The sequence below is a fragment of the Gopherus flavomarginatus genome, chromosome 2 (genome assembly GCF_025201925.1).
Source record: "Gopherus flavomarginatus isolate rGopFla2 chromosome 2, rGopFla2.mat.asm, whole genome shotgun sequence".
Lineage (NCBI taxonomy): Eukaryota > Metazoa > Chordata > Testudines > Testudinidae > Gopherus > Gopherus flavomarginatus.
In genome coordinates, this window is record NC_066618.1 from 73,816,216 (window position 1) to 73,838,624 (window position 22,409).

General features: G+C 40.1%; 1 protein-coding gene across 3 annotated transcripts in view; it reads left to right on the forward strand.

The window, feature by feature from the left end:
• The window catches only part of RARB (retinoic acid receptor beta), a 674,993-nt gene that overhangs the window by 562,857 nt on the left and 89,727 nt on the right, over nt 1-22,409 (forward strand). For all 3 annotated transcript variants that reach the window (XM_050938490.1, XM_050938491.1, XM_050938492.1), the window contains one exon: nt 5,515-5,663. In XM_050938490.1, coding sequence (XP_050794447.1) covers nt 5,515-5,663 — 149 coding nt within the window. The remainder of the gene's footprint in view (nt 1-5,514; nt 5,664-22,409) is intronic.

The window sequence follows — 22,409 nt, forward strand, 5'->3', positions numbered from 1 at the left end:
AAAGTTCCATGTACTCTCGAAAGCTTGTCTCTCTCACCAAGAGAAGTTGTCCCAGTAAAAGAGATACACCTCACCTATCTTGTCTGTCTAGTATTTAAATATACTAGAAACACAAAGGGTTGGAGAAAGGAAATATTATCTCCATTGTACATACGGCTAATTGAGGTTCAGACAAATTAAGTGACTTGCCAAGGAAATCAGTGTAAGGGCTGGGAATTGAACACGGATCTTCAGAGTTGCAATTTTGTTCCTCATTCACAGTAGCATTTTTCTCCTCCAAGTGTGCTGCTTTTGGGGTCTTATCTTGTCCCCCTTACACAAATAAGAATTGCTAGACCTGGTTCCGTATTTTCAATTTGATGGCTGTGAATTGGGCTCATTATTAAGTATTTAGTTATGTTGTTAAGTGATTTTGACAGATATATTATTTGAAGCATACTGTAGGAATTCTGCATGGTATAGAACAATGATCTAAAGCAGGAGTTCTCAACCTTTTTCTTTCTGAGGCCCCCCCCCCAACATGCTTTATAAAAACTCCAGGGCCCACCTTTGTCACAACAGCTGTTTTTCTGCAGTAGATTAAAAGCCAGGGCCAGCATTAGAGGGTAGGAAGCAGGGGAATGGCCTGGGCCACGACACCACAGGTGGCCCCATGAAGCTAAGTTGCTCAGGCTTCGGCTTTAACCTGGGATGGCGGGGTTTGGGCATGGGCTTCAGCTTTCTGTCCTGGGCCCCAGCGAATCTAATGCCAGCCCTGCTCTCTAGTTTATTTTGGTGGACCCCCCTGAAACCTGCTCAGAGGGCCCTGGATGAGAACCACTGATCTAAAGAATCATGTTTAGCTTTTCAACAAACAGACAAGGATAGCTTTGGCTCTCTGAGGTAGAAAACCACATTATAAAAATTTAATGTCGATATTTAATCTTCTGGTGTCCCTTATGAAAATGCAAGGCCACTTCCCATAATAAAAGTCAGCCTGAGGACTAATTTTTTTTTGCTTTTTGGCCTTCAGCCCAGGTCATGTAGTTACAGTATACGGTGATTAGCTGATTCTGAATTTCCCCTCCCCTTTTTTAAGACCTAAGCTGTCTTGTAGAGCTGTACTATATCATGAATAAAATCAATGCTTGAAAAATTATGACCATGAGTTAAAATGAAATAAGTAATGTAACATTATAGATTAAAGACAGATGTGTGCAGCTGACAAGACATGAGCTCACTAGAAGGGGGAGGGAAAAAAGAGGATACGGAAAGTAAAAATAAATAAATGTACTTATGGACATCTAAAAATGTGATGTATTGTCTCCATATGGGCCACTCATGGTAGCTTTTATTTCAATCCCAGTGCACTGTATTCACGCATAAAATATTCAAAAGAAATAATGATGGTGATAGTACTAGTATCCCAGTTTACTAACAAAAATTTAAGCTGATGGATCACAACCTGGAAATGTTTTTTTTTTCTTTTTAAACTGAGCATGTTTTTTTTCATGGTTTGAGTTAATTACGGTGCTGTGTAAATGGAATATGCATGATTTGCTGTGTATTTAAAGTCCTCATTCACTGTAATGGTCAAGCAGACAGCTTCAGTGACTGAGAGGGAACAGATTTGCAAGAAGTTTTTTTGCCTAACAAAACATCTTTGTTTAAAAAAGAAAAGAAAATCAAAGTCTTTACCTATGGTATCTCCCTTTGTTTTCATCCCATTGTCTATGAACTGCACCTGTTGTATATATGGTAAGAATAGCAGGGATTCATAGCCCAGCAACAGTACTCAGCCAGAATCCCGTGTGACCGGGTCAAATGCATACTCACTCTAGGGTCATGGCCAGGTTACTAAGTCAAGGCTGGCAAGCCTCCATGATAATGTTTTCTTTTTCTCTCACTCTTTTTTTTGTCTTTCAAGCCAGATTTTTTTTTAAAAAACCAACAAAACAACAACCTCATAAAAATGCAAACTATTTGTTTAAGTATGACAGATTTAGAGCACTTTATTATTAAAATTTTTTTGAGGGGGCAGGAGTCAGTGATATTTTGGATTTAATTTGATGATATAGTTTTGAATGGCATATGAAAGAAATAAATTTGTATGGAAACAAATTAAACTCACTTTTCCACGGCCTAAATTTTTACTGGAAGATGATTAAAGGCAGACTCTTTTTCTAGACTAGACATAAAAATTAAATGATCTACGGTATATAGTTATTTTTCCAAATGTTTAGAGGCTTATAAATAATGTCTACAATGAAATGCACACATACAAGCGGCAGAGAATCTGTTTCTAATTACTTGTACTTTAGCTGAACTTTGGCGTTTCCTTTGACTTTCTGCCTAATGTATATGAGCTGTGTGCCTTGCACTCCAGCAGTGAATTCACAAAAAAAAAAAAAAAAAAAAAAAATAGACTGACTGACTCTTCTTGGTGCCAACAAAAATGAGGGTTAACAGAATGTTTTGACCAAATGCAACACTTTTCTATTCACCCTAATTAGCTGAAATTGCTCCTTCCCACCAGGGACTCAGAGCCCAGTGTTCAGAGTTCCCTCGAGGCTATCCAGGAAATGCCATTTGCTTTACAACTTTTTATTCTTTTAAGACTCAGCTGTCCAAAGTGTGCATTAAAATACAGTCTTAATAATCTAAGTTTCTAGTAAAATGAAAGGGGCTTCATAATGCTTGTCTGCTTTTAATCAGCCACAAAATAAAATACTTCTATCTGTCAACATGGTTTAGCTAGCAGTAAATTAGCTCTTATACACTCTCTTTAAGGATCTTATCTGCTACTTTATCTAACCTTTAGAAAAATTTCAAACATGTTAGGAATCATGAAGTTACCTTTTTGTTTGAGAATCCCTGAATGCTTAAGTGGAACTTGTGTTTTGTAATTTCTTTTATGCTGTATTTTCTCAGGTGAATTGAGATTCCCAAGTGTCACATCCTCTGCTAACAGCAAAACATTAAAAATCAAGTTGTGTTTTGTTTTTCCCCACTTTGGGAAAATTGTAGGATTACTTTAAAATTGCATTAGATGGGACTCCACCTTCCTGTTTGTAACACATACACCGGTATACAGAATGCCTTTTTTTCCTGCTCCTCTTGCCCAAACAACCTATGTGAAGTAATAATAATAGTACTTTGTTCCTATAAATAACATATTTCATCCAGTGACTGCAAAGTGGTTTACAAACATGAATCAATTAAGCTTCTGGCACCATTCCAGGGAGTTGCCAGCATACCATTTTACTGATAGTCTCCTTGCCTCAGTTTACCTAAGTCCAAGGATCCACAGTAAGTTACTGACAGATAGAAATAGAGCCCGTGTGATCTGAATCCAGGCCCTCTGCACAGCTACGGTTCTTGTCTATAACCAAAAATAAACAAGCCCTGTAATCGTTTTCTTCTGACAAATAAAACTCACTAGGTGTTTGTTCTTGTGACATGTGTTTCCAGTGTATGGGCTAAGCCAATTTAATAGCAGATATAGCTGAGCTGGTTTGGGAGGTTTATTTCTTGTTCTTGTTGTTTTTTGATTGTCATATCCATTTTCAAATTCTCTACCTTGGCAGTTCTATAGTAGCCTCCTCAGCATCTTCAGTTGCTGACTCTGCTTTGTGCATTTATGAACAGAGCCGGGTGTTTCCTCTCATCTAAGTAACACACGTTCCTGTGGCTTGGCCAGAGTCTGACAGAGCTTTGTTGAGCATATGGTTAGCAATTTGAACACCATCATTGGATGCTGCTTCTTATTTGGAATAAACAATCAAAAAAGTAGAAGCAGATCAGAATTATTCCTAAAAGGCTGCTTTCTCCAAATTAAAATCATATAAGGATGGCAAGAGTGCAGTTGTTTTACCAAATAACACAACCGTCATTCCCCATGGGATGTCTAAAAACTGGTTTTTACACTGAGTGAGATAGCTCAATGAGCTAATATAGAACACATTGCTGAGACTGCAGAGTTTTAGAGCTAAATTTTTATCATTCCAGATACTGATTGGGAGCCACTAAGATGCATGTACTAGCATGAAATAAGGAACAGAACGTTTGAGACCTCTCAAGGGCATTTGATGAATCTAACTTTAATTTAAAAGGACTAATAGATTATTGATTTAAGCAGGGTGACTGTGCACAAATCAATAACAGAGTGCTCTGTGCCTATCTTAAATGCTAAAAATGACTATTAAAAGAAAGAATATAATGGATTTTGTCTCCTTTTTTTTAAAGAAAAAACTTAAACTTTGCTCTGTAGAGTTGGAACCTGTAGCATGTTACTTGTAACATGGTTTTGCTAAGGTGTCAGTGAATTCTGAAAAATGCGGGTTGGGAATGAATCTCGGATGTATTACAAATGCAACATTTTAAAAATGTGAAAACCATCTTGGACAGTAAATCTTGTCCAAAATGTTCTGTTGACTAATATTCTTAGCATTCACTTTTAAGACTCTTGAGAGTTAGCTCTGTGAATAATGTCTAATATTTCTGGACGGATACAAGTTCATACTTTACATCATTTCTATGTATCTGTTGAAAAAGTAGAGATATTTGTCCGAGAAGCAGCAGAACAACTTACTGAAACAAGGAAATGTATTGCACATCTACAATAAATATGAATGATGATGATGGTGTATCAGAGAAAACTAATACAGGTGCTTTGAAAAGATCAAGTTCACATCTTTTATCCTGCTTCACAGAGCTTTCATGTTGTTTCCCAGAAAGGAGCAACTAATGCCTCAACAGATTCAAAATAAATGTCCATACAGAAATATTAAGGCAGTAAAGTGACAAGATGTCATAATTCTTACGTGGCCCCTTTTCAGAGTGGTTTAGAAACATTAATATCCCATAAGGCAGATAAGTGTTACTGCATGATGTCAATGTACAGATAGAGAAACTGTAGGATTAGAACTTGCTGTCCTATGCTTAAATCATCAGTCTCTTAATGCACATTGATGATTTTCCATATCCTTCCATGACAAACTTGCATCCTGAAAATGTTCCCTCTGTTGTGGAAGTAGGTGAGAGACTTCATAGCATGTTTAGCTAAAAGATAGATGTTGAATGGATAGATATTTCACGTCATTCCCCATCAAAGACTACATTCTCTGCTCAGATGTGCTCACCAATAGCTCATGTTTAATTCCAAAGGCAGAATCTGGAATATGATCTAAATTCTGTCCACTGATGCCCAAATTCATTTTCTAGTCTAAAGGATTTGTATTGGGCGTATCTTAGTGTGGAATTTGGCCCAGTGTGTGGATCTGACGCCATGTTCCTTTTAGAGTATGGGATTGCAAGATTATGGAAGGCGCTAAATTTATGCATCCTACTTATTTAAAAAAATACATCTGTGTTTAGGGAGACAGAGTGTGAATCTGATGGCATCTCCTCTTAAATGTTGCGAAGAACGCCAAACATATGCTTGTGAAACACATTTTTTTTAGTAGCTGTAAAGGAATAAAAGTCAAAGGTAATGCACTAAAATGGTGGGTTTTTTTTTCTTTTTTTCTTTTGTAGCCATCGAAACTCAGAGCACCAGTTCTGAAGAACTTGTCCCAAGCCCACCTTCTCCGCTTCCTCCCCCTCGTGTTTACAAGCCCTGTTTTGTCTGTCAGGACAAGTCATCTGGATATCATTATGGCGTCAGTGCCTGTGAGGGATGTAAGGTGAGTACCAAAACCCCACTGGTATTTTGTTAGAAAGCCCTGCATTTCTTTCAGAAATGGGATAAGCAGATTAGTTTCAGGCTGGATTGAATGCCTCCAAAGGCAGGATAGTTTGGCCTTACTCACTAAGTCAGAGTTAATTCAAGCAGGCAGACAAGTGGTTGTCATTCCTGGAGTAACCTGTCCTCTCCATCCTTACAGCAGTATATGATTGGCTGACATAAGAATGGAATTGGAGCAGGACTGGTGCACCCCCTGCGCCCTGAGGTGACTCCCCCCATGGCAGCTCCCCTCCCGCCCTGAGCCCCCCCGCCCCTCCGCGGCAGCTCCCCCCAGCCGGGGAGCCGTGCGGCACCTCCTCGCCCCAGCTTACCTCTGCTCCACATCCTCCTGGAGCACACCGCCCCCGCTCTAATTCTCCTCCCAGGCTTATGATGCCAAAGCTGATTGGCACTGCAAGCCTAGGAGGTGGGAGAAATGGAGCAGCGACCACGCTTGGGGAGGAACCACTGTAAAAAAAAAAAAAAAAATTGAGGGCACTGCTTTTCGGCGCCCCCAAATCTTGGCGCCCTAGGCAACCACCTCGTTCGCCTTAATGGTAGCACCGGCCCTGAATTGGAATTACATCTTTTTAGATGTGGTACTTTGCAGAATGATGTAAAAACACATGATGGCTCCTTCTCTTAATTCATTGTGTCCACCGATTAAATTAAGTATTGCAGAGAGGTGAGGTTCACATGACTATTTGCTGTCCTTAGTTCATCCTCTCTGTTATACTTTTATGTAGTATACTGCCTATAGTACTGCCTATTTAGAGATGTAAAGGTCAAATATGGATCTAAGCCTTCCCAAAGTTCAGCAGAATTGAGATCTTTGGTGTTGGCTGAACCCTTACACAGTTAAGGGCCAGCATGAAGTTAAAATGTGAGCATGGTTCCAAACTTTCCAGAAATGTATCAGTGGTCAGATCTGGGGTTTCGTTATGGACCACAGACAAAGCAAAATGGCAGCTGTAAAACGATCTTTGACAGACTACAAAGTAGAAATAAGGATATGGTTGCCAGCTACTTTTAACATTGTGATTGTTAGTATTTTAGTTGAATATCCATACATATTTTTACATAGACAGTTTGTGAGGAATCCATGGCATCTGGGAATTGGAGTACTAGAGTATATACTTTCAGAGACTGAACATGCATCAGAGAGGTTACGTGAGCTGAGCCGTGTGTGTGTTTGAGAGAGAATACGTAAAACAGTTAGATAAGGGAATTGTGCAATATGATCGTGATAGCCACATTTTTTTCTAGCAATGTTAGAGGGACATATCAAAATATTTTGGGGGAAATTATGGAAAAAAGGTGCCTAAGTAGGAGTTATATAGTTTTTGGTTTTATTAGTGATTAGTATCTACTGTGCAATACCTGTTTTGGTATGAGAGAATGGTTATAGAGCAGAAGTACTATCAACATTATTGTATTTTGAAATCTGGTTCTGTAGTCCACATGGATATGCTTCTACCCCCTACACAAGTGCACGTATATATGCTTGTACACACACAAAGCTAAGTTTAGTGATGTTTTTTAGGCAAATATTCTAGTCAAGTCCTGCCAGATATTAATAGCCAGTGTGGAAAGAGCAACAGCGTGTAGGCACGGACAGTGGTGAGTGCTACTGTACAAAAGGTTTGAGTTTAGGGTTGATGTTTGTTGCACAGAACAGTCTCAGTCTTGCAGCATGATTATAGCGTCCCACAAATTCAGTGGGAAGACCTGAATGTAGGGCAAGGAATGATATTAGTATGGGATAATACACCTTGAGATCATTCTCTTCTATATTAACACACACTAATTATGGTATCTGGAGGTAACACACTATAAAAATGGTAAAATATTTTAACCTTCCATTAAAAAATCTGCATTTATTAAAAGAAATGAATAAAATCTATATTTTGGTATATTCTTATGAAATATTGGAATTTGGTCTGATTTTGTTATTAGTCAGCCACAGATTTAGGCCCCAGTTCTGCAGCTTCTTGCGTGCAGGGGGTCTGCTGCACCAATATGGACCCTCCCTCCCTGCTCCAGTTGGTTTGCACTATTGTGATTTTGATTTCAGTGGTGTGCTGACTTCTTCAGGAAAGAAGTTACAGGATCTCAGCCTGATATCCTGATAGGTATTTGGAAGTTAGCATATAAGATCATCTGTGTTTTAAATTCTCCTTTCAGTGTTGAATTTTTGCTTGTATTATCTAGCCATGTTCTCAAGTACTGTCATGCTGTGATTGCTGCCATGCTGCTGAAATTTTCCTTTCTGTTTGAAAAAGTACAATAGAAACTTGTAAATCTCTCTTCACTTAATTGCACATCTGCTCTTCCTGAGATGCTCACACAAAAATGGTTGTATCCCTCCCCTTCTTCAGCAAGAATGTAATTGCAGAATGCAAGAGAGAGGTCGCATGTTTCAAAGACTTCATTATTTTTGAAAAATACCATCAAGTGTACTGCTGACCTACCAGGGTACAATCCAGACCAGTGAGTGGCTGTGTGACTTCTGCCCTGTAACCTGCGCTATCTCCCTTTGTTTTCCTTTACAAGGTTTTGCGGCTTTAGCCTCCAACCTGAACTGCTCACAAATGGACTCCAACATGTTAGTCACTCCCAGCTATGTCTGTTAGTCACACCTTGGCTCTTACCAACCTTAAAGATTACCACAGAGTGTCCACAAGACACTCCTAGTCCCCAGATTCCCTCCCCACCAAAACGTGTCCTGTATTGCCCAGCCCTCTGCTGGACAGTACACATGTATCGAATCGGTTATTCCTTTAAGGGAATAATAGGCACACAACTTGCTGCCCCAAATGGAGTTACCCAGACACCTCAATTTAAACACACTGGATTAGATAAAAAGGTAAAGCAAGTTTATTAATTGCAAAGAGAGAGATTTTAAGTGAGTACAAGTAATGAGGCATAAAAGTCCTGACTGGTTACAAGAGAAATAAAGATAAAATGCAATTGGTGCCTCACGTAACAAACTACATTAGATTCAAGGCAAAGTTTTCTCACCTCATATTTTCAGCAGTCTGACTGACCAAACTCTTTAGGTCAGGAATCCTCTTCCAGAGTCCAATGGCTGCTTTCTTTGTCTCTTCTGGTACAGTGAATGTAATGGGTAGGAAGAGAGAGGAGGGGTGTGCCTTGGGGTCTGCCCCTTCTTTTTATAGTCATGTCCCTCCTTAACGCTGCTACGTACATTTTGCCATGATGAATTGATCAGCAAATAATTAGTTTTTAAATGATACCTCACAAGACAGGCCTTGTAGAAAAATTATTACAATAGTGTGTAGGGTGTGAATATGGGTATATTCTGTCACAATACTGTGTAACTTTTATTGGAACATTCCAAAGAATTATCATACATAATTCAAACAAAACCACACTTGTCAAAATATATGAAAAAGTCTGTTTTATAATACATTTTTTTTACTTGCTGGTTTGAAAAATTGGTAATTCTGCACTTAGATACCATATTGACAGAGGCTGTTAGAAGTAAATCTAAGATTAATATATAGAGACGATAATGGGTGTGTCAGTGAGAATTCGCAAGATTCTAGTGTAGTGGTTTGAATCTTTGCAGCTGTCAGTACTTGTGTGCAATGTTCAATGATTAGAGATTGCCTGCTGAGCTTTCTGGTCAACACAAAATTATACCCTTACTGAGAGCAGGCAGTTACTTTGTAAAGACAGAATACTGATATAGTCAAAAGTACCTATGAGACTTCTAGACTGAAAACACTAATCCTTCCTCCTTTCCAAAAATGTTATCTTCTCCTCTTCACTCCCCTTTTGTACCATTCTGTTCATTCTTCCGTTCCTCAACCTTTGCTCTCCCCTTGCACTCACTTGTCCCATTCCTGCTCTTGGACCACTGAGCATGTCCAGAGAAAGTCTGCCTAATCCCTCCTTTCTGCCTCATCAGCTTTACTTTCTCACTCTAATCAGTTTTAGGCCACCAGTTACAGTCAGTTCTTCTCCACCTTCAGTTCCCTCCATAAACCCTTTCCCTAACCTTATGGTCTTCTGCATCCCCCTTCCCTCAGAATATAGCCAGCTTCTTTGCAAAATAAAAAAGCATCCTAATCCAGCATGACTTCTCCCTTTCCTTCCTTGTCCTCATTCACCCCTGTTTCCAGTTTCTCCTCCTTCACTTCTGTTTCTGACTGAGTCTCATTTCTTCTCTTTGCTGCTAAGCCTTCAGCTTGTTCCCTTAATCTCATGCCTTCTCACCTCCTGCCATCTATGCCTTCCTTTCTCTTATTTTCATCCTTTCTTTCTCCTCTGGCTCATTTCTCTCTTCCTTCAAGTACAAGATACTCTTGTCTCCTCATCTCGTAAAAAAACATTCCCCAGGATCCATCATGTCTAACTACGGTTCTGTCCCCTTTCGTCTTTGTTTTTTGTCTCCAAAATAACAGAGCATGCTGCTTACTCTCCCTTGACTTCCTTTCTTCTCATTTTCCCCTTGCTCTCCTCTTATTTGGCTCCTTGCTCTCTACTCCACTGTAACTGCCATCACAAAGGTCATTTATGATTTCTTACCACCCCGAGGTAATTTTTTGTCCTTAACAACTTGGTTTATTTACTGCCTTTCACACTGTTGATCACTGTCTTTTAAAACAAACAAAAGGAAGTATTTTTTCACAAAATACACGAACAACCTGTGGAACTCCTTGCGAGAGGATGCTATGAAGGCCAAGACTATAACAGGGTTCAAAAAGAGCTAAATAAGTTCATGGAGGATATGTCCATTGATGGCTATTCATCAGGATGGGCAGGGATGGTGTCCCTAGCCTCTGTTTGCCAGAAGCTGGGAATGGGCAACAGGGGATGGATCACGTGATGATTTCCTGTTCTGTTCATTCCCTCTGGGGAACCTGGCATTGGCCACTGTTGGAAGACAGGATACTGGATTAAATGGACCTTTGGTCTGACCCAGTATGGGCGTTCTTATGTTCCTTTGCCATTTTCTCTGTCTTGACTTCCATGTTTATATCCTCCTATCTTGCTGATGGCTTGTTCAGTGTCTACGTAAATAGCTGCTCCTGTCTCTACCTCTCCCAACCTTTATCACCCAAAGTTCCAGTCCTGGTGCTCTCCTCTTCCCTTATCTCTAGATAATCTTATCTCCTCCCATGGTCAATTACTGCCTTCCCAAGAGTGAATCCCAAATGTACCCTTCTTCCCCTTCTGTCCTTGTTTAAATGCCTCTTACATGTCCTCTTACTTGTCTAACTGCCAGCTCAGACTCAATTTCTTGAAAACAGAACTCTTCGTCCCTTTTCCTTTCTGATCTCCACAAACAACTCCACTATCTTTTCTATTTCCCAGGCTTGCTACCATGGTGTCACATTTGACTCTTTACCATATTGATTCTCACTAAGTGCTGTCATTTCTTCACCAGAATCCACCTTTAACCCTCCTTGTCTTCCTTGCCAAAACTCTTGTAAATGCACTGGTCATCTTTCATCTTGATTAACTTGCCCCCTTGCTCCCTCTTCCATTTCTCCCCCTCTCAGGCCCCACTCTCCACTTCAGATCCAACTTTCATCATGCTGGCTTCTAAAATGGGAAATAATCTGCCATCCTCCTCTGTCGAGCTTTCTCTCTTCATCCCTTCTTTATCCAGCCTTTTCAAACAATCCTTGTTGTTCCTTCTCATTCCTAATTCCCACATCCTCCCTCATCTGAATGGTTGGTCTGTATATTTTAAGCTCTTCAGGACATGGAGTGAGTCATAATCTCTGCTCATAAAATATCATGTAAACATATGTGGCTGTATAAATGATTTTAAATAATAATCCCCCCCACAAAAAATGTTCTAACCCCAGTGCACTAATATGCCCAGTATTTGCACAAGATTTTCCTAATTGAGTAATAATTTGAAATGCCTCAATTTTTTGAGTTCTCTACTTGAGATGTCATAAGGGGGTGTGATTTTCAGAGGGTTGGCACTCAGCACTTCTGAAAAGCAGGCCGCTTTTAGATATTACAGTTTTGGCACCCAAAATCTTGGCATTTTGTTTTATTTCTGGGTAGTCCATTGCAAGAGCCACAACTATGAAGTCTGCATTATGTCTTGTCTATCCATTCTTATATTAGATCCTCTCAAATGAACTGAAAAGCAAACATGTTCATAAGGGGAAATTTCAGAGCTCACTAATTTTTTTCTGTATAAAATAACTCGTGCACAGAACCACCTAGTTAGTTACATGTGCAGTGTTCATGTTCTCGTGTTTAAGTTCTCAATTATGTAAACTGCACAGTATTTCATACGTATCCTTTGGAACTTACTGATGTATTTCATGACCTTCAAATTACAGGAGATTATTAAAGGAAAATTGCACTAGTCTCAGGGTGTTGCTACAGAGCACGCTAAGAAATTCTTTGCAAAATGAGCAACTCTGATCCACCCAGCTGGGGCAAGTGGTTGTCAGGCTCTTACTGAAAGCTCCACTCTTTGGTACTGACTTCACTCTTCATTGTAGCAAGATCTGCAGAAAAGGGGGATTGAGTGTAGTAAGCTGCTTTCCCAAACAATGTCAGCATTGTGTGGTTGAAGAGGAGAAACTGGTGCTCTGGCAGATTCTGCTGTCTGTTAGAGCCCTGTCCCTTGTTCTAAGCATTTAAAAGGCGACATTCCTTTGCTGGCAATACACTGCGTGGATTTCTGGCACAAACTCGGTGGGTAGCAGAAGCTGCTGAGAGCAATTTGCGGGGTGTAGGGGGGGACGAGGAGGGAGAGCAGACTCTGAAGTGTATAAAGGAGAGTAGTATTTTTGTACTACATGCTGGCAAATTTGTTTGTACATCAAAGTGCCTGTCTATCTATTGTTTATGTTCATGAACAAAAGGTAAATGAATCTGATTACTGAGTATTCCCCATGTCAGCTCTTATCGCAGTATCTCCCTATGTTAGTATTTTTATATAAAACTTCCTACATTATGGTGATCAGCAAATTTAAAAAGTAGCTACGTCAATAAATTCCAGTGAACTTTGGCTATGGAAGTATTACACCCACTTGTTTTGCTCCCTCCATACATCCGAACAAGGAGTTTTATTGCAAAGCGGTCAGACTTTCAGACTGTAGAAAAGAGGCATTAATATGTACAATGAAACAAGACTGCAATTTCAGAGGATCAAATCTTACAAAGACAAGATAAGAAATACCCATGGGACCAGGGGAGAAAGAAATATGGAGAAAATTAAACAGTTCTTGCTTTGTTCCAGGTTGCTGATTCATGAGGAGGTCCAGCTGAGCAGAAAACCTGAACAGAAAAATATCCTAATACATATGCTCAGGAGTGCACAGTTCTGCTTGTGTGTGTAGTCTGCCGCAAAGCTTGTAGCACTGTCCAAGTCTCTGGATCCACAGTCCTGTAACTCGTTCCTAACTAGCATTTCATAACCCTCCTGGAGTTACCTACATAGTCATTATGTTCTCCATGGATGTGTCACTGTGGACACTGGGGCTAATAGAGCATTCCCTCTGCAGAGCAATGTCCTTCATGACAAATGCCTTTTTTTAAAATAGATAACTATTCTCTTCATCTTTTAAATCAGCTTGAACCAGATTCTTATTTACATTTAAAAACTTTGAATGTATGTCATACTATATTTCTTTAGTTGGTTCTGGCAGTGGAGTGAGCCTTAAAGTGGTGGATGTATGTGATGATATCAATCCTCCACATGTCCGCCTCCAGCTGTAATGCAATGACATTCACACCTACTGTACTGCCCTTTTACACTGCAAGATTGGTGTACAAGGGTGGGAATGAGAAACTTTCCCATTAGCTTCTCTCAAGCCATATAATATAAAATTGTCAAAACTATTACTGGGAAAACAAACAAAAGAAAATCTTCAGAAAACAAAAGAATGAATATGTCATGTTGGTTTACAGCTGAATGAGAAAACTGGAGCTCACTCCAGATCAGTAAGGTATGCATAATTTGCAACAACTTCAAGAGCGAGAGAAATAAGTAAATAATACATTTATATACAAGCATAGTCTGCGCGGAGCTATGAAGACATATCGACAAATTATGTCAGAAGCAAGTGAACAGTGGTTCAATCCATTATGCTTTTCCTTCCAAGACTTCTTTTAACACGATTTTTACGTAGTTGATTCCAGGCCATTCTGAGTCAATTTGTTATTTTTTCCTTAATATGAGTTCCAGTGTGTTACATGCAGCCTAGGGTTGTGTTACTTCTCGTCACTGTGGAGCACACACTACTTTGTTCCACCCACTCAACTCCCATTGAAGTCAACAGGGAGTTGTGGCATAGCTCAAGAGCAGTATATGGCATTTTAATTGTAGCTTCTAGCAGAAATGGTCATTTGAGCTAAATGTAAATAAATTCCTGTGCATAATTCCAAAGCTGTGACACAGTGGACAAAAAAGCAGTTTTTTGCTGTATTTAATATGATGTTTCAAATTTGATCTTGAAAAGTACTTTGCTGAGATACATCAGTGAGTGCTTAAACTCAGAAATCCCAATGAGATGCATTTGGGTTTTTGTAGATGGTTTAAGATGAATGATGAGTTTGTTGAGAGCATGTTATAAATCTCGCTTCAGCTTATTCTAATGCAATGGCTGTATTAGTACCTCACTTCTGTGTTTACTACATAGGCAACAACATGTAGAATTAAATGAAAATAAACAATGAATAACATCTCAGACAGTTTTAAAGTTGAAATTCTGTAATTCAAAGCTAAGTAGAAAATAGTTCACAATAAAGAATATACAGCCAATCAATGCATAAGCTTAGATTTGATGGCCTGCGGGGCACACTGTCAAGTGCATATGTTTTCCAGGGGGTTTTCTGGAGCTGTGTGGCGGGTACTTAATAAGGAGGCAGGTTGCGTTCTGGGTGAATACCGAGGATGGATGTTGATATGATGGCTGGGAAGACTGATCATCTGAGCTGTTATAGTATTTTTGAATTGTGGCTTTAGTTTTTTTAAATGTGCTTAGTGACTGTTTGATTGGCACATTTTGGAAATTAGAGTAATCAAATAAATGATTGAGGGTCTTCTAAATGCTCAAAAATATAGAATTATTTGTTGACTAATTTTGCTTATGTACATGTTAAGCTTATACAAATGCTATTTATTATTTAATTATATTTATTTAGAAAAATACACCTATCCCTTGTGCCTGTTTCCTTTGGTTATTTGTGACTTATTACCTCCACTCCAGCTAGTGAACATTGTCTGCTCTCTAGTGCGCAGAAATACTCTGATTTGCCTAAGAATGTGACCTTGTGCTGTTTTTGGTGCCCATTGACTGAATGGCTGATGGGAACAGAATCTCTTTTTAATCCCAAATGAAATGTTCCTTTGAGGAGATTTTCTAAAGGGGTATTTTGTTTTGCTTCTTATGCAATAGGAGTGCTATCTCATTTGTGGTGTGGGTTGTAGTATGGGCCATCTCATGTGTGGTGTGTTTATCCTAAATAGCTGGTCAAACATCAGTCTTGCATTATAGCAAAAACTCAGTGGTTCCTAATTTTTAGGAGAGTTGGTATCTGAGTTTGACTTTAATGGTGGATTCTTTCTACAATCCACCATTTTGTATTTTGTTCTACAAAGGCTGCTATTTATAGTCTTCAATAAGATTAGAAGAAGGTACAGTTGAATGGATAAGCACTCAAAAGTTAGGAAGTGTCAAAGATGGCACCTACAGGTTTATTTCTCCCTCTCATGCTTGCATAAGCTTTGACTGCATGATCTCTTACTGCTTCTCAAATAAGACACAACCATGAATCCACATGTGCAGAATCTTGTAGTAATAATAATAATAATAATAATCTAGCTCTTATATAGTACTTTTCGTCAGTATATCTCAAAGTGCTTTTAAAAGGTCAGTATTATTAGCTCTACTTTGTCGATGGGGAAACTAAGGCACAGGGTGGTGACGTGACATGCCCAAGGTCACCCAAGCAGGCCAGTGGCGGAACTGGGAATAGGACCTGTGATTCTGATTCTGTTTTATTTTTGAATGCAGAGTTTTTTTATACATAATTCTACATTTGTACGTTCAACTTTCCTGATAAAGAGAATACCCTACAGTACTTGTATTAGGTGAATTGAAAAGTACCATTTCTTTTGTTTTTTACAGTACAAATATTTGTAATAAAAATATGAAGTGAGCACTGTAAACTTTGTATTCTGTGTTGTAACGGAAATCAATATATTAGAAAATATAGAAAATATCCAAAAATATTTAAATAAATGATATTCTATTATTGTTGAACAGTGCGATTAATTGTGATTAATCACAATCAAATTTTTTAATCGTGCGATTAATCACAATTAAGTTTTTAATCGCTTGATGGCCCTAGAAAAGAGATAATGAATGTGTGCTGAAAAGTCACCACTCAGGGGCCCAGTCTAGAAAGCTTCTCAGGAGTTATAAACCTGAAAAGGCTTTTTTGTTTTTTTGTTTGTTTGTTTGTTTTGGTATTATCACCAAATCCCTGTGAAACAACAGTGAATTTGTGTGTCTAGTCACTGACTGATTGGATGCTGTTTAAAATACCAGCTTATCATTAGACTGACTAGGGACTCTTATGTTGGATAAAGAGTGAAGCATGTTTATAAAATGCCAGTTGTTTTAAAATGTGTATTGGGCACTGACAGAGGGTTGGCAGTATCCTGCTGTTGGCTTATTTGGTTAGCAGGTGGTGTAACCTTGCAGGAATCTCTGCTGATTCACTGGGGCAGGTGTCAGTCATTAAACTCTAACCTGAATACAAGGGTTGTGGAACAGCCCTTTAGAGAGGGAGGTGAAGTCTGGGACAGAGGGGGCATAAGGGAAGAACCTAGGGCAGTCAAGATTTGAGAGAAAGCTTAATCTGGAGTAAACAGTGTTTGTTGGTCTGGAAGGTAAATCATTATACAAACTGCAGCCTTTTGTTGGGGTGACTCCATCAATGTACAGGCATATATGAATATTTGCAGTCTAATTGGCTTTATTATTTCAGCTACATTATAAATACTTAATTGTACATGGTATGATAGCAATTTGCAAGCTATAAAGTTCTTTGGGGAAGCTAGTTTTGTCTACCATAATGACACATGTCCAAAAAATCGTCCTAGCTCTTTAGTATTAAATACATTAAATGCTAAATATTCAATGGAAAGTGTTTAAGAAGGGGGGGGAGGGTGCAGGCATAAAACCTAATTCATATTGGAGAATCTCTTTTTCGGGGGGAGGGTGGATATATATTTCCCCTTGTACTGTAGTTCTTGTTTCAGCGTATTCTTCTTTTTCCTTTCTCCATAACTGCCATGGAGATAGTACTCCAAATGATCCGTTGCAGTAGTCTTGGAATAGTGGAAGTTAAATATTCTTACTTTAACTTATTTGGGTTCCCTGGCCTAGGCATGTTGGGGGTCTGCGCCCCATTGCAGCATTCTACCTAGTCTGGTTTCCTGGGTGGAGAATAATTTGTTATGATAGCTCCTGTTTATTTTGCCTTTCTTCTGTAGTTGCTTTATGGGAGCTAAAAAAACCTATATTATGCCCATCGGTTATTTTCTGTTTCTAGTAAGCTTGTCACAAATATGCATGAAATGTGAAATGCATAGGGGGCAAGCGGGAGCAATCGATAAAGCAAAGAAAGTATTCTGTGCTGCTGAACATACTGGAAAACATAAACAAAGAACTGTTATACATTTTGGCATTAGCAACTGGCCGTCTTGCATGGAGAAGCAATAATGTCAGAAAAGAGAGCAGCTCCATGAATGGTTTGGGAAACTGTCATTCTTTACTAAGAAATACTGTGCTTAATTAATTCTTGCTCCTGGGAGGTCAACCTGGAGCACTCATTATGGTCTTAATTGGTGGTATAAATCCTGAGACAGTGGAGGGGGAAAAAAAAATCAGTAGCTAACAGTGTATGGCCTTTTGGTAAGTGTTAGCCAGTTGTATTATCATCTCAGATAGTGACAGTTTATAGTTTTAGTGGGTTATAGGTCTGGTTCTACCCAAATTAGGTTAGAGGGCATTAAATTGTGCAAAAAAAGTTACAATAATTCATCCCTGTGTTTTGCATTAAACAGTGTGAAGCAACCCTATACATGCCAACTCAGAAAAATGTGTTTCTGTGATATCCTGTTACTCATATTAAATTATGTTCATTACACTTCCCATCTGGAGTTTCCTACCAGGCCAAAAATCATTTTACAGACATTACGGAAAGGAAGTTTACTGTAATTTTTTTAATTGTATACTTTTCATTGCCATTTTTTTAATTGAAGAAACCAGATGGAAATGCACCCAGACGTCTTCATCTCTAGTGATATTACTGAAGAGCACAAGCAGAAAATTCCAAACACATTGGTTTAAGGTGGTGATTGTTCTGTCAGGAGGCTTTGTGGCATGTTTACTAAAAGGATCAGAAGTTTTATTTAAATCTCAGTTGGCTGGGAGAGGGGAATAAAAATAATCTTATAGATACTTAAACTTATGACAACCAACTTTAGTCTACATTTGACAAGGCAGGAATGAAACCCCAAACTTCATGTGTGAGGCCATTCATTTTAATTTTCTTCTGTTAGTAGTTGTCCTTTTGCCTGCTGGCAATCAGAAAAGTCTATTTCTAGCTCATTGCAAAAATGATTCATATTCTGGGTTTTGACTACTCTAAAGCATATTATTTGCATCACCTTTGGAGAGCCCAGGCGTCACACCAAGTGTACAAGTATGCTCCATCAGCTGGGATATTGAACTAGTAGTCAGGAAATCTGGGTTCTGTTCCCAGCTCTCTTAGTGAGTTGCTGTGTGACCACAGACAAAGCACTTAAAGGTGATCTGCAATGTTTTTAAAATGTTTTTTTTTCTCTCTTCGATGTTTAATGAAGGCCTACCAAGGATTTTTTTAAGATGACATTTTTCCCACCTTCAGAAATGTTAGGAATGTCAAATCTGGCCTTTTCTGATTTTGGTGGAGTCCTCTTTGAGGTTGCAGATGTGCACTGTGAGTTTACACCTTAATTCAGTTTCTCCCAAGAGTTCATTAAGCAGTTGATATTAAATAGGTTTAGTCTCAACAAAATGTGGAGCTGTAAACAGTCTGACTAAAAATCCTCTTCCCTCAGGATCAACTTTCAATCCCTTGTTGCTTGTGACAATTTCAATACCTATCCAGTCACTTGAGAGGGCCAGATCTTTAACTTGTTTAAATTCCCATAGCTCTATAGGAGTTATGACAACTAACACAAGTTGAAGATCTGGTCCAGAGTCTTTCAGGGCAGTTGATACCAGAATTTCTTGTGGTTAAAAATATATATTTAACCAAAACCTTCCAGTTCTTTGTATACCATATAGATGCCTTTCAACACTGCACTGAAGGAGTAGGCCTGAAGTACAGAACCGATGGGAAGCTATTCACTCTGAGGCGACTGTGTGCCATCACCAAGGTGAAGGAAACTGTACTTCGAGACTTTCTCTTTGCCGATGATTGTGCTCTGAATGCTAGAAGAGCCAGAAATGCAAGCCAGTATGGACAAGTTTTCATCTGCATGCAACAACTTCGGTCACACCATTAACATCAAGAAGACTGAGGTCATGCACCAGCCAGCTCCCCACGCTCCGTACTCAGAACCGTCCATCACTGTAAATGGACAGAGACTTCAGGCAATGGACCACTTCACGTACTTGGGCAGTACCCTTTCCTGAGCAGTGTCAATCGATGATAAAGTAAACTGCCGAATTGCTAAAGCCAGCTCTGCATTTGGCCGATTGCGCTCCAACGTCTGGGAACGTTGAGGAATCAGCCTACTAATGAAGATGAAGGTCTACCGAGCAGTGGTGCTTCCAACTCTGCTGTATGCCTGCATGACGTGGACTGTGTATCGGAGTCATGCATGAAGGCTCAATCACTTCCACATTTCCTGTCTGCGAAAGCTTCTAAAAATCAGATGGCAGGACAAAGTGCCCGATACTGAAGTCCTTACCAGAGCCAGTCTCCCGTCAGTTCACACACTGCTGATGAGAGCCCAGACCAGATGGGCCGGACATGTCGTGAGAATGTCAGACGAGCGCATTCCTAAACAGCTCTTCTACGGAGAACTCACCCAGGGAAAGCGCTCCCATGGAGGACAAAAGAAGCGGTTCAAGGACACGCTGAAGACCTCTCTGAAGTCCCTCGAGATCAACACCGCCGCATGGGAAACCCTCACACTGAACCGTCCAGCATGGCACAGCCTCATTCACACAGGCAGTAATACCTCTGAGGTCAGGCGTACTGCTGAGGCTGAAAAAAAGCGTGAGCTGCGCAAGTCCAGAGCTGCCCGCACATCATCGACAGTGCCATCACATGTCTGCCCGACGTTTGACAGGACGTTCCACGCCCGAATCGGACTGATCAGTCATCTTCGGACGCACAGAGTCCGGTCATCGAACGAATGAGTTGTTGAGGTCTTCATCGAAAACGATGGACGAGCATCAACGTCATCAGAAGGGGAAACGGCATTAGCCCAATTTCTTTCCTTTATGGATCACCTGTAACCTCCCATGTCTCCCTTTTTCCATCTGTAAAATGAAGCTAATATTTACTCATGTTTGTAAAGTGCTATGAGCTCTACAGAGGAAAAGTTCTGATTCAGTGCCAAGTATTATTATAAAAGTGTGGGAAAAAAACCCAGTTGCCATTAAACTCGAGAATAAATGGCATTATATGTACAGAGTGGGCTGGACAAGGTGAAATAAAAAGAAAGGTGGAGAGTTATGCTGAAAATCACTATGGAAAATGGTGAACCACTTTTTGCCCCAGTTTGACATTGAAACTACACATGCAACCATTGTTCTGTCTATTGCCAAAATTATGCGCACATGCTACGTTCTTTGAAAAGAGTCTACTATCTTGCATGGACATGCATCTCCTATGCCTCTCTTTGGCAAAATACGTAGTCCTGCTCTATTATTGTGCCTGGCTCTGGGGTGAAGGGGTGTGTGTCGGGGGGAGGCGAGGCTGACTTTATTTGTGTAGGCACTGGGCCACAGAAGCTGTTGACTTGCTGTCACTGATCCAGAGGATTGGTGCTAAACCCCAGCTTTTGTACAGTCTTTTGGAGGAGCCTTCAGCGTGCCAGACTCCTAAGGAGTTTCACTCTTCTTTCAGGGCACGCCACTGGGCATCAGCACTGTGAGCTCTGCCCAGCGAATCCAACTGAGATAGACTCCTGGTAGAGTTGTACACTCTTCAGTGACTAATGCACTCCAGACAGTATTTGCAGTGACACCTCAAATAGTGTTTTCAAAATACAGTAGGATTTATTAGTCAATTGGAACACAGCATTGAAGTCCTTAGGTTAGCACAGAGAAATGAAGGTTAAAGCACAGTCCATTCTAGTCACAACAAGCTGCAGTGAACTCCATTTTCAGGCTCGTTTGCATGCGCTCTTTGTCTCTTTGATTTCCTTCCTTGGTCAGTTCCTAGGTGAGAGAGCCCCCACTCTCAGTCCTTTGTTCTCAAGTTGGGGTCTCTGCTCAGTTTACCTACTGAGACTGTTGATGCATGAGTCATTGGCTTGCATTGTCTGTCTGGACCCATTGTTGATCTGGGTCAATTTCAACCAGTTTCTTAACAATTTTATTTGTTTAACCCATACAGTGAAGTGACACATACACCTATGTCTCCTGTGTTGCCCCACGAGCATTATTAACCTTTTTGCTCTATTGGGTAGCAATGCAAAGTGTAGCAGGAAACTCAGACACACGTCAGAGTCATACAAATATTACAAAAAATTCCACTTTGTCACATTTGTGCTTTTCCCCCATCTACCATGTGACTGAGGCAGATCATCTCGTATTCTGCCTGTCCTGAGTTGCCTTTATTTGCAATTTTTTGAAAGAAATTTCCAGTTTCCAAAGGGTGGTAGACAATGCAAGCATCTTGGAAAAGAAATACCTTCTCACTTTTAACTAAGAATGCCCTCATTTCAGTCTTCCTTTCAGGCAGGGGGCCTAACTTTTGGGGTTTTAACTACTCATGGTGTCAAACTGTTCAAACATACACCTCTACCTTGATATAACGCTGTCCTCGGGAGCCAAAAAATCTTATCACATTATAGGTGAAACTGCATTATATTGAACTTGATTTGATCCACTGGAGAGCGCAACCCCCCCATCTCCCCCGGAGCTCTCCTTTACCACGTTATATTCTAATTCGTGTTATATCTGGTGGCATTATATCAAGGTAGAGGTGTACATGTTTTGTGTACAGCCATTTTTCATAGTATCTTGTGATATATATAGTACACCTAACTCAACGACGTGTTTCATGTGGCAGCAGTGTTGCCCCATATTAAAGTGCAGTTTACTCTGAAAAATGACGGGTAAGACTGCCGTTATGGAGTTCCATGTTCATCAATGATTTTAGGAAGGGGTGAAAGTAACTTACAGGACTTACCGGTACTACTGGAGTCCTGAGGAGTGTGTGGCCTTATCCGGAAAAGGCATGGCCTCAACCAGAAGAGGTGGGGACTCTCAAGATTTAAAGGCCCTGGAACACCGGCTGTGGCTGGGAGCTCCAGGGCCTTTAAATCAATCTGGGGCTCCCAGCTGCAGAGGTGGCTGGGAGCTCCTGGGGCTCCCGGGCAAATTAAAGGGCCCAGGGCTTTGACCGCTGCGGAGCTCCAGGCCCTTTAAATCCCTACTGCAGCTCCAGCTGGGATTTAAAG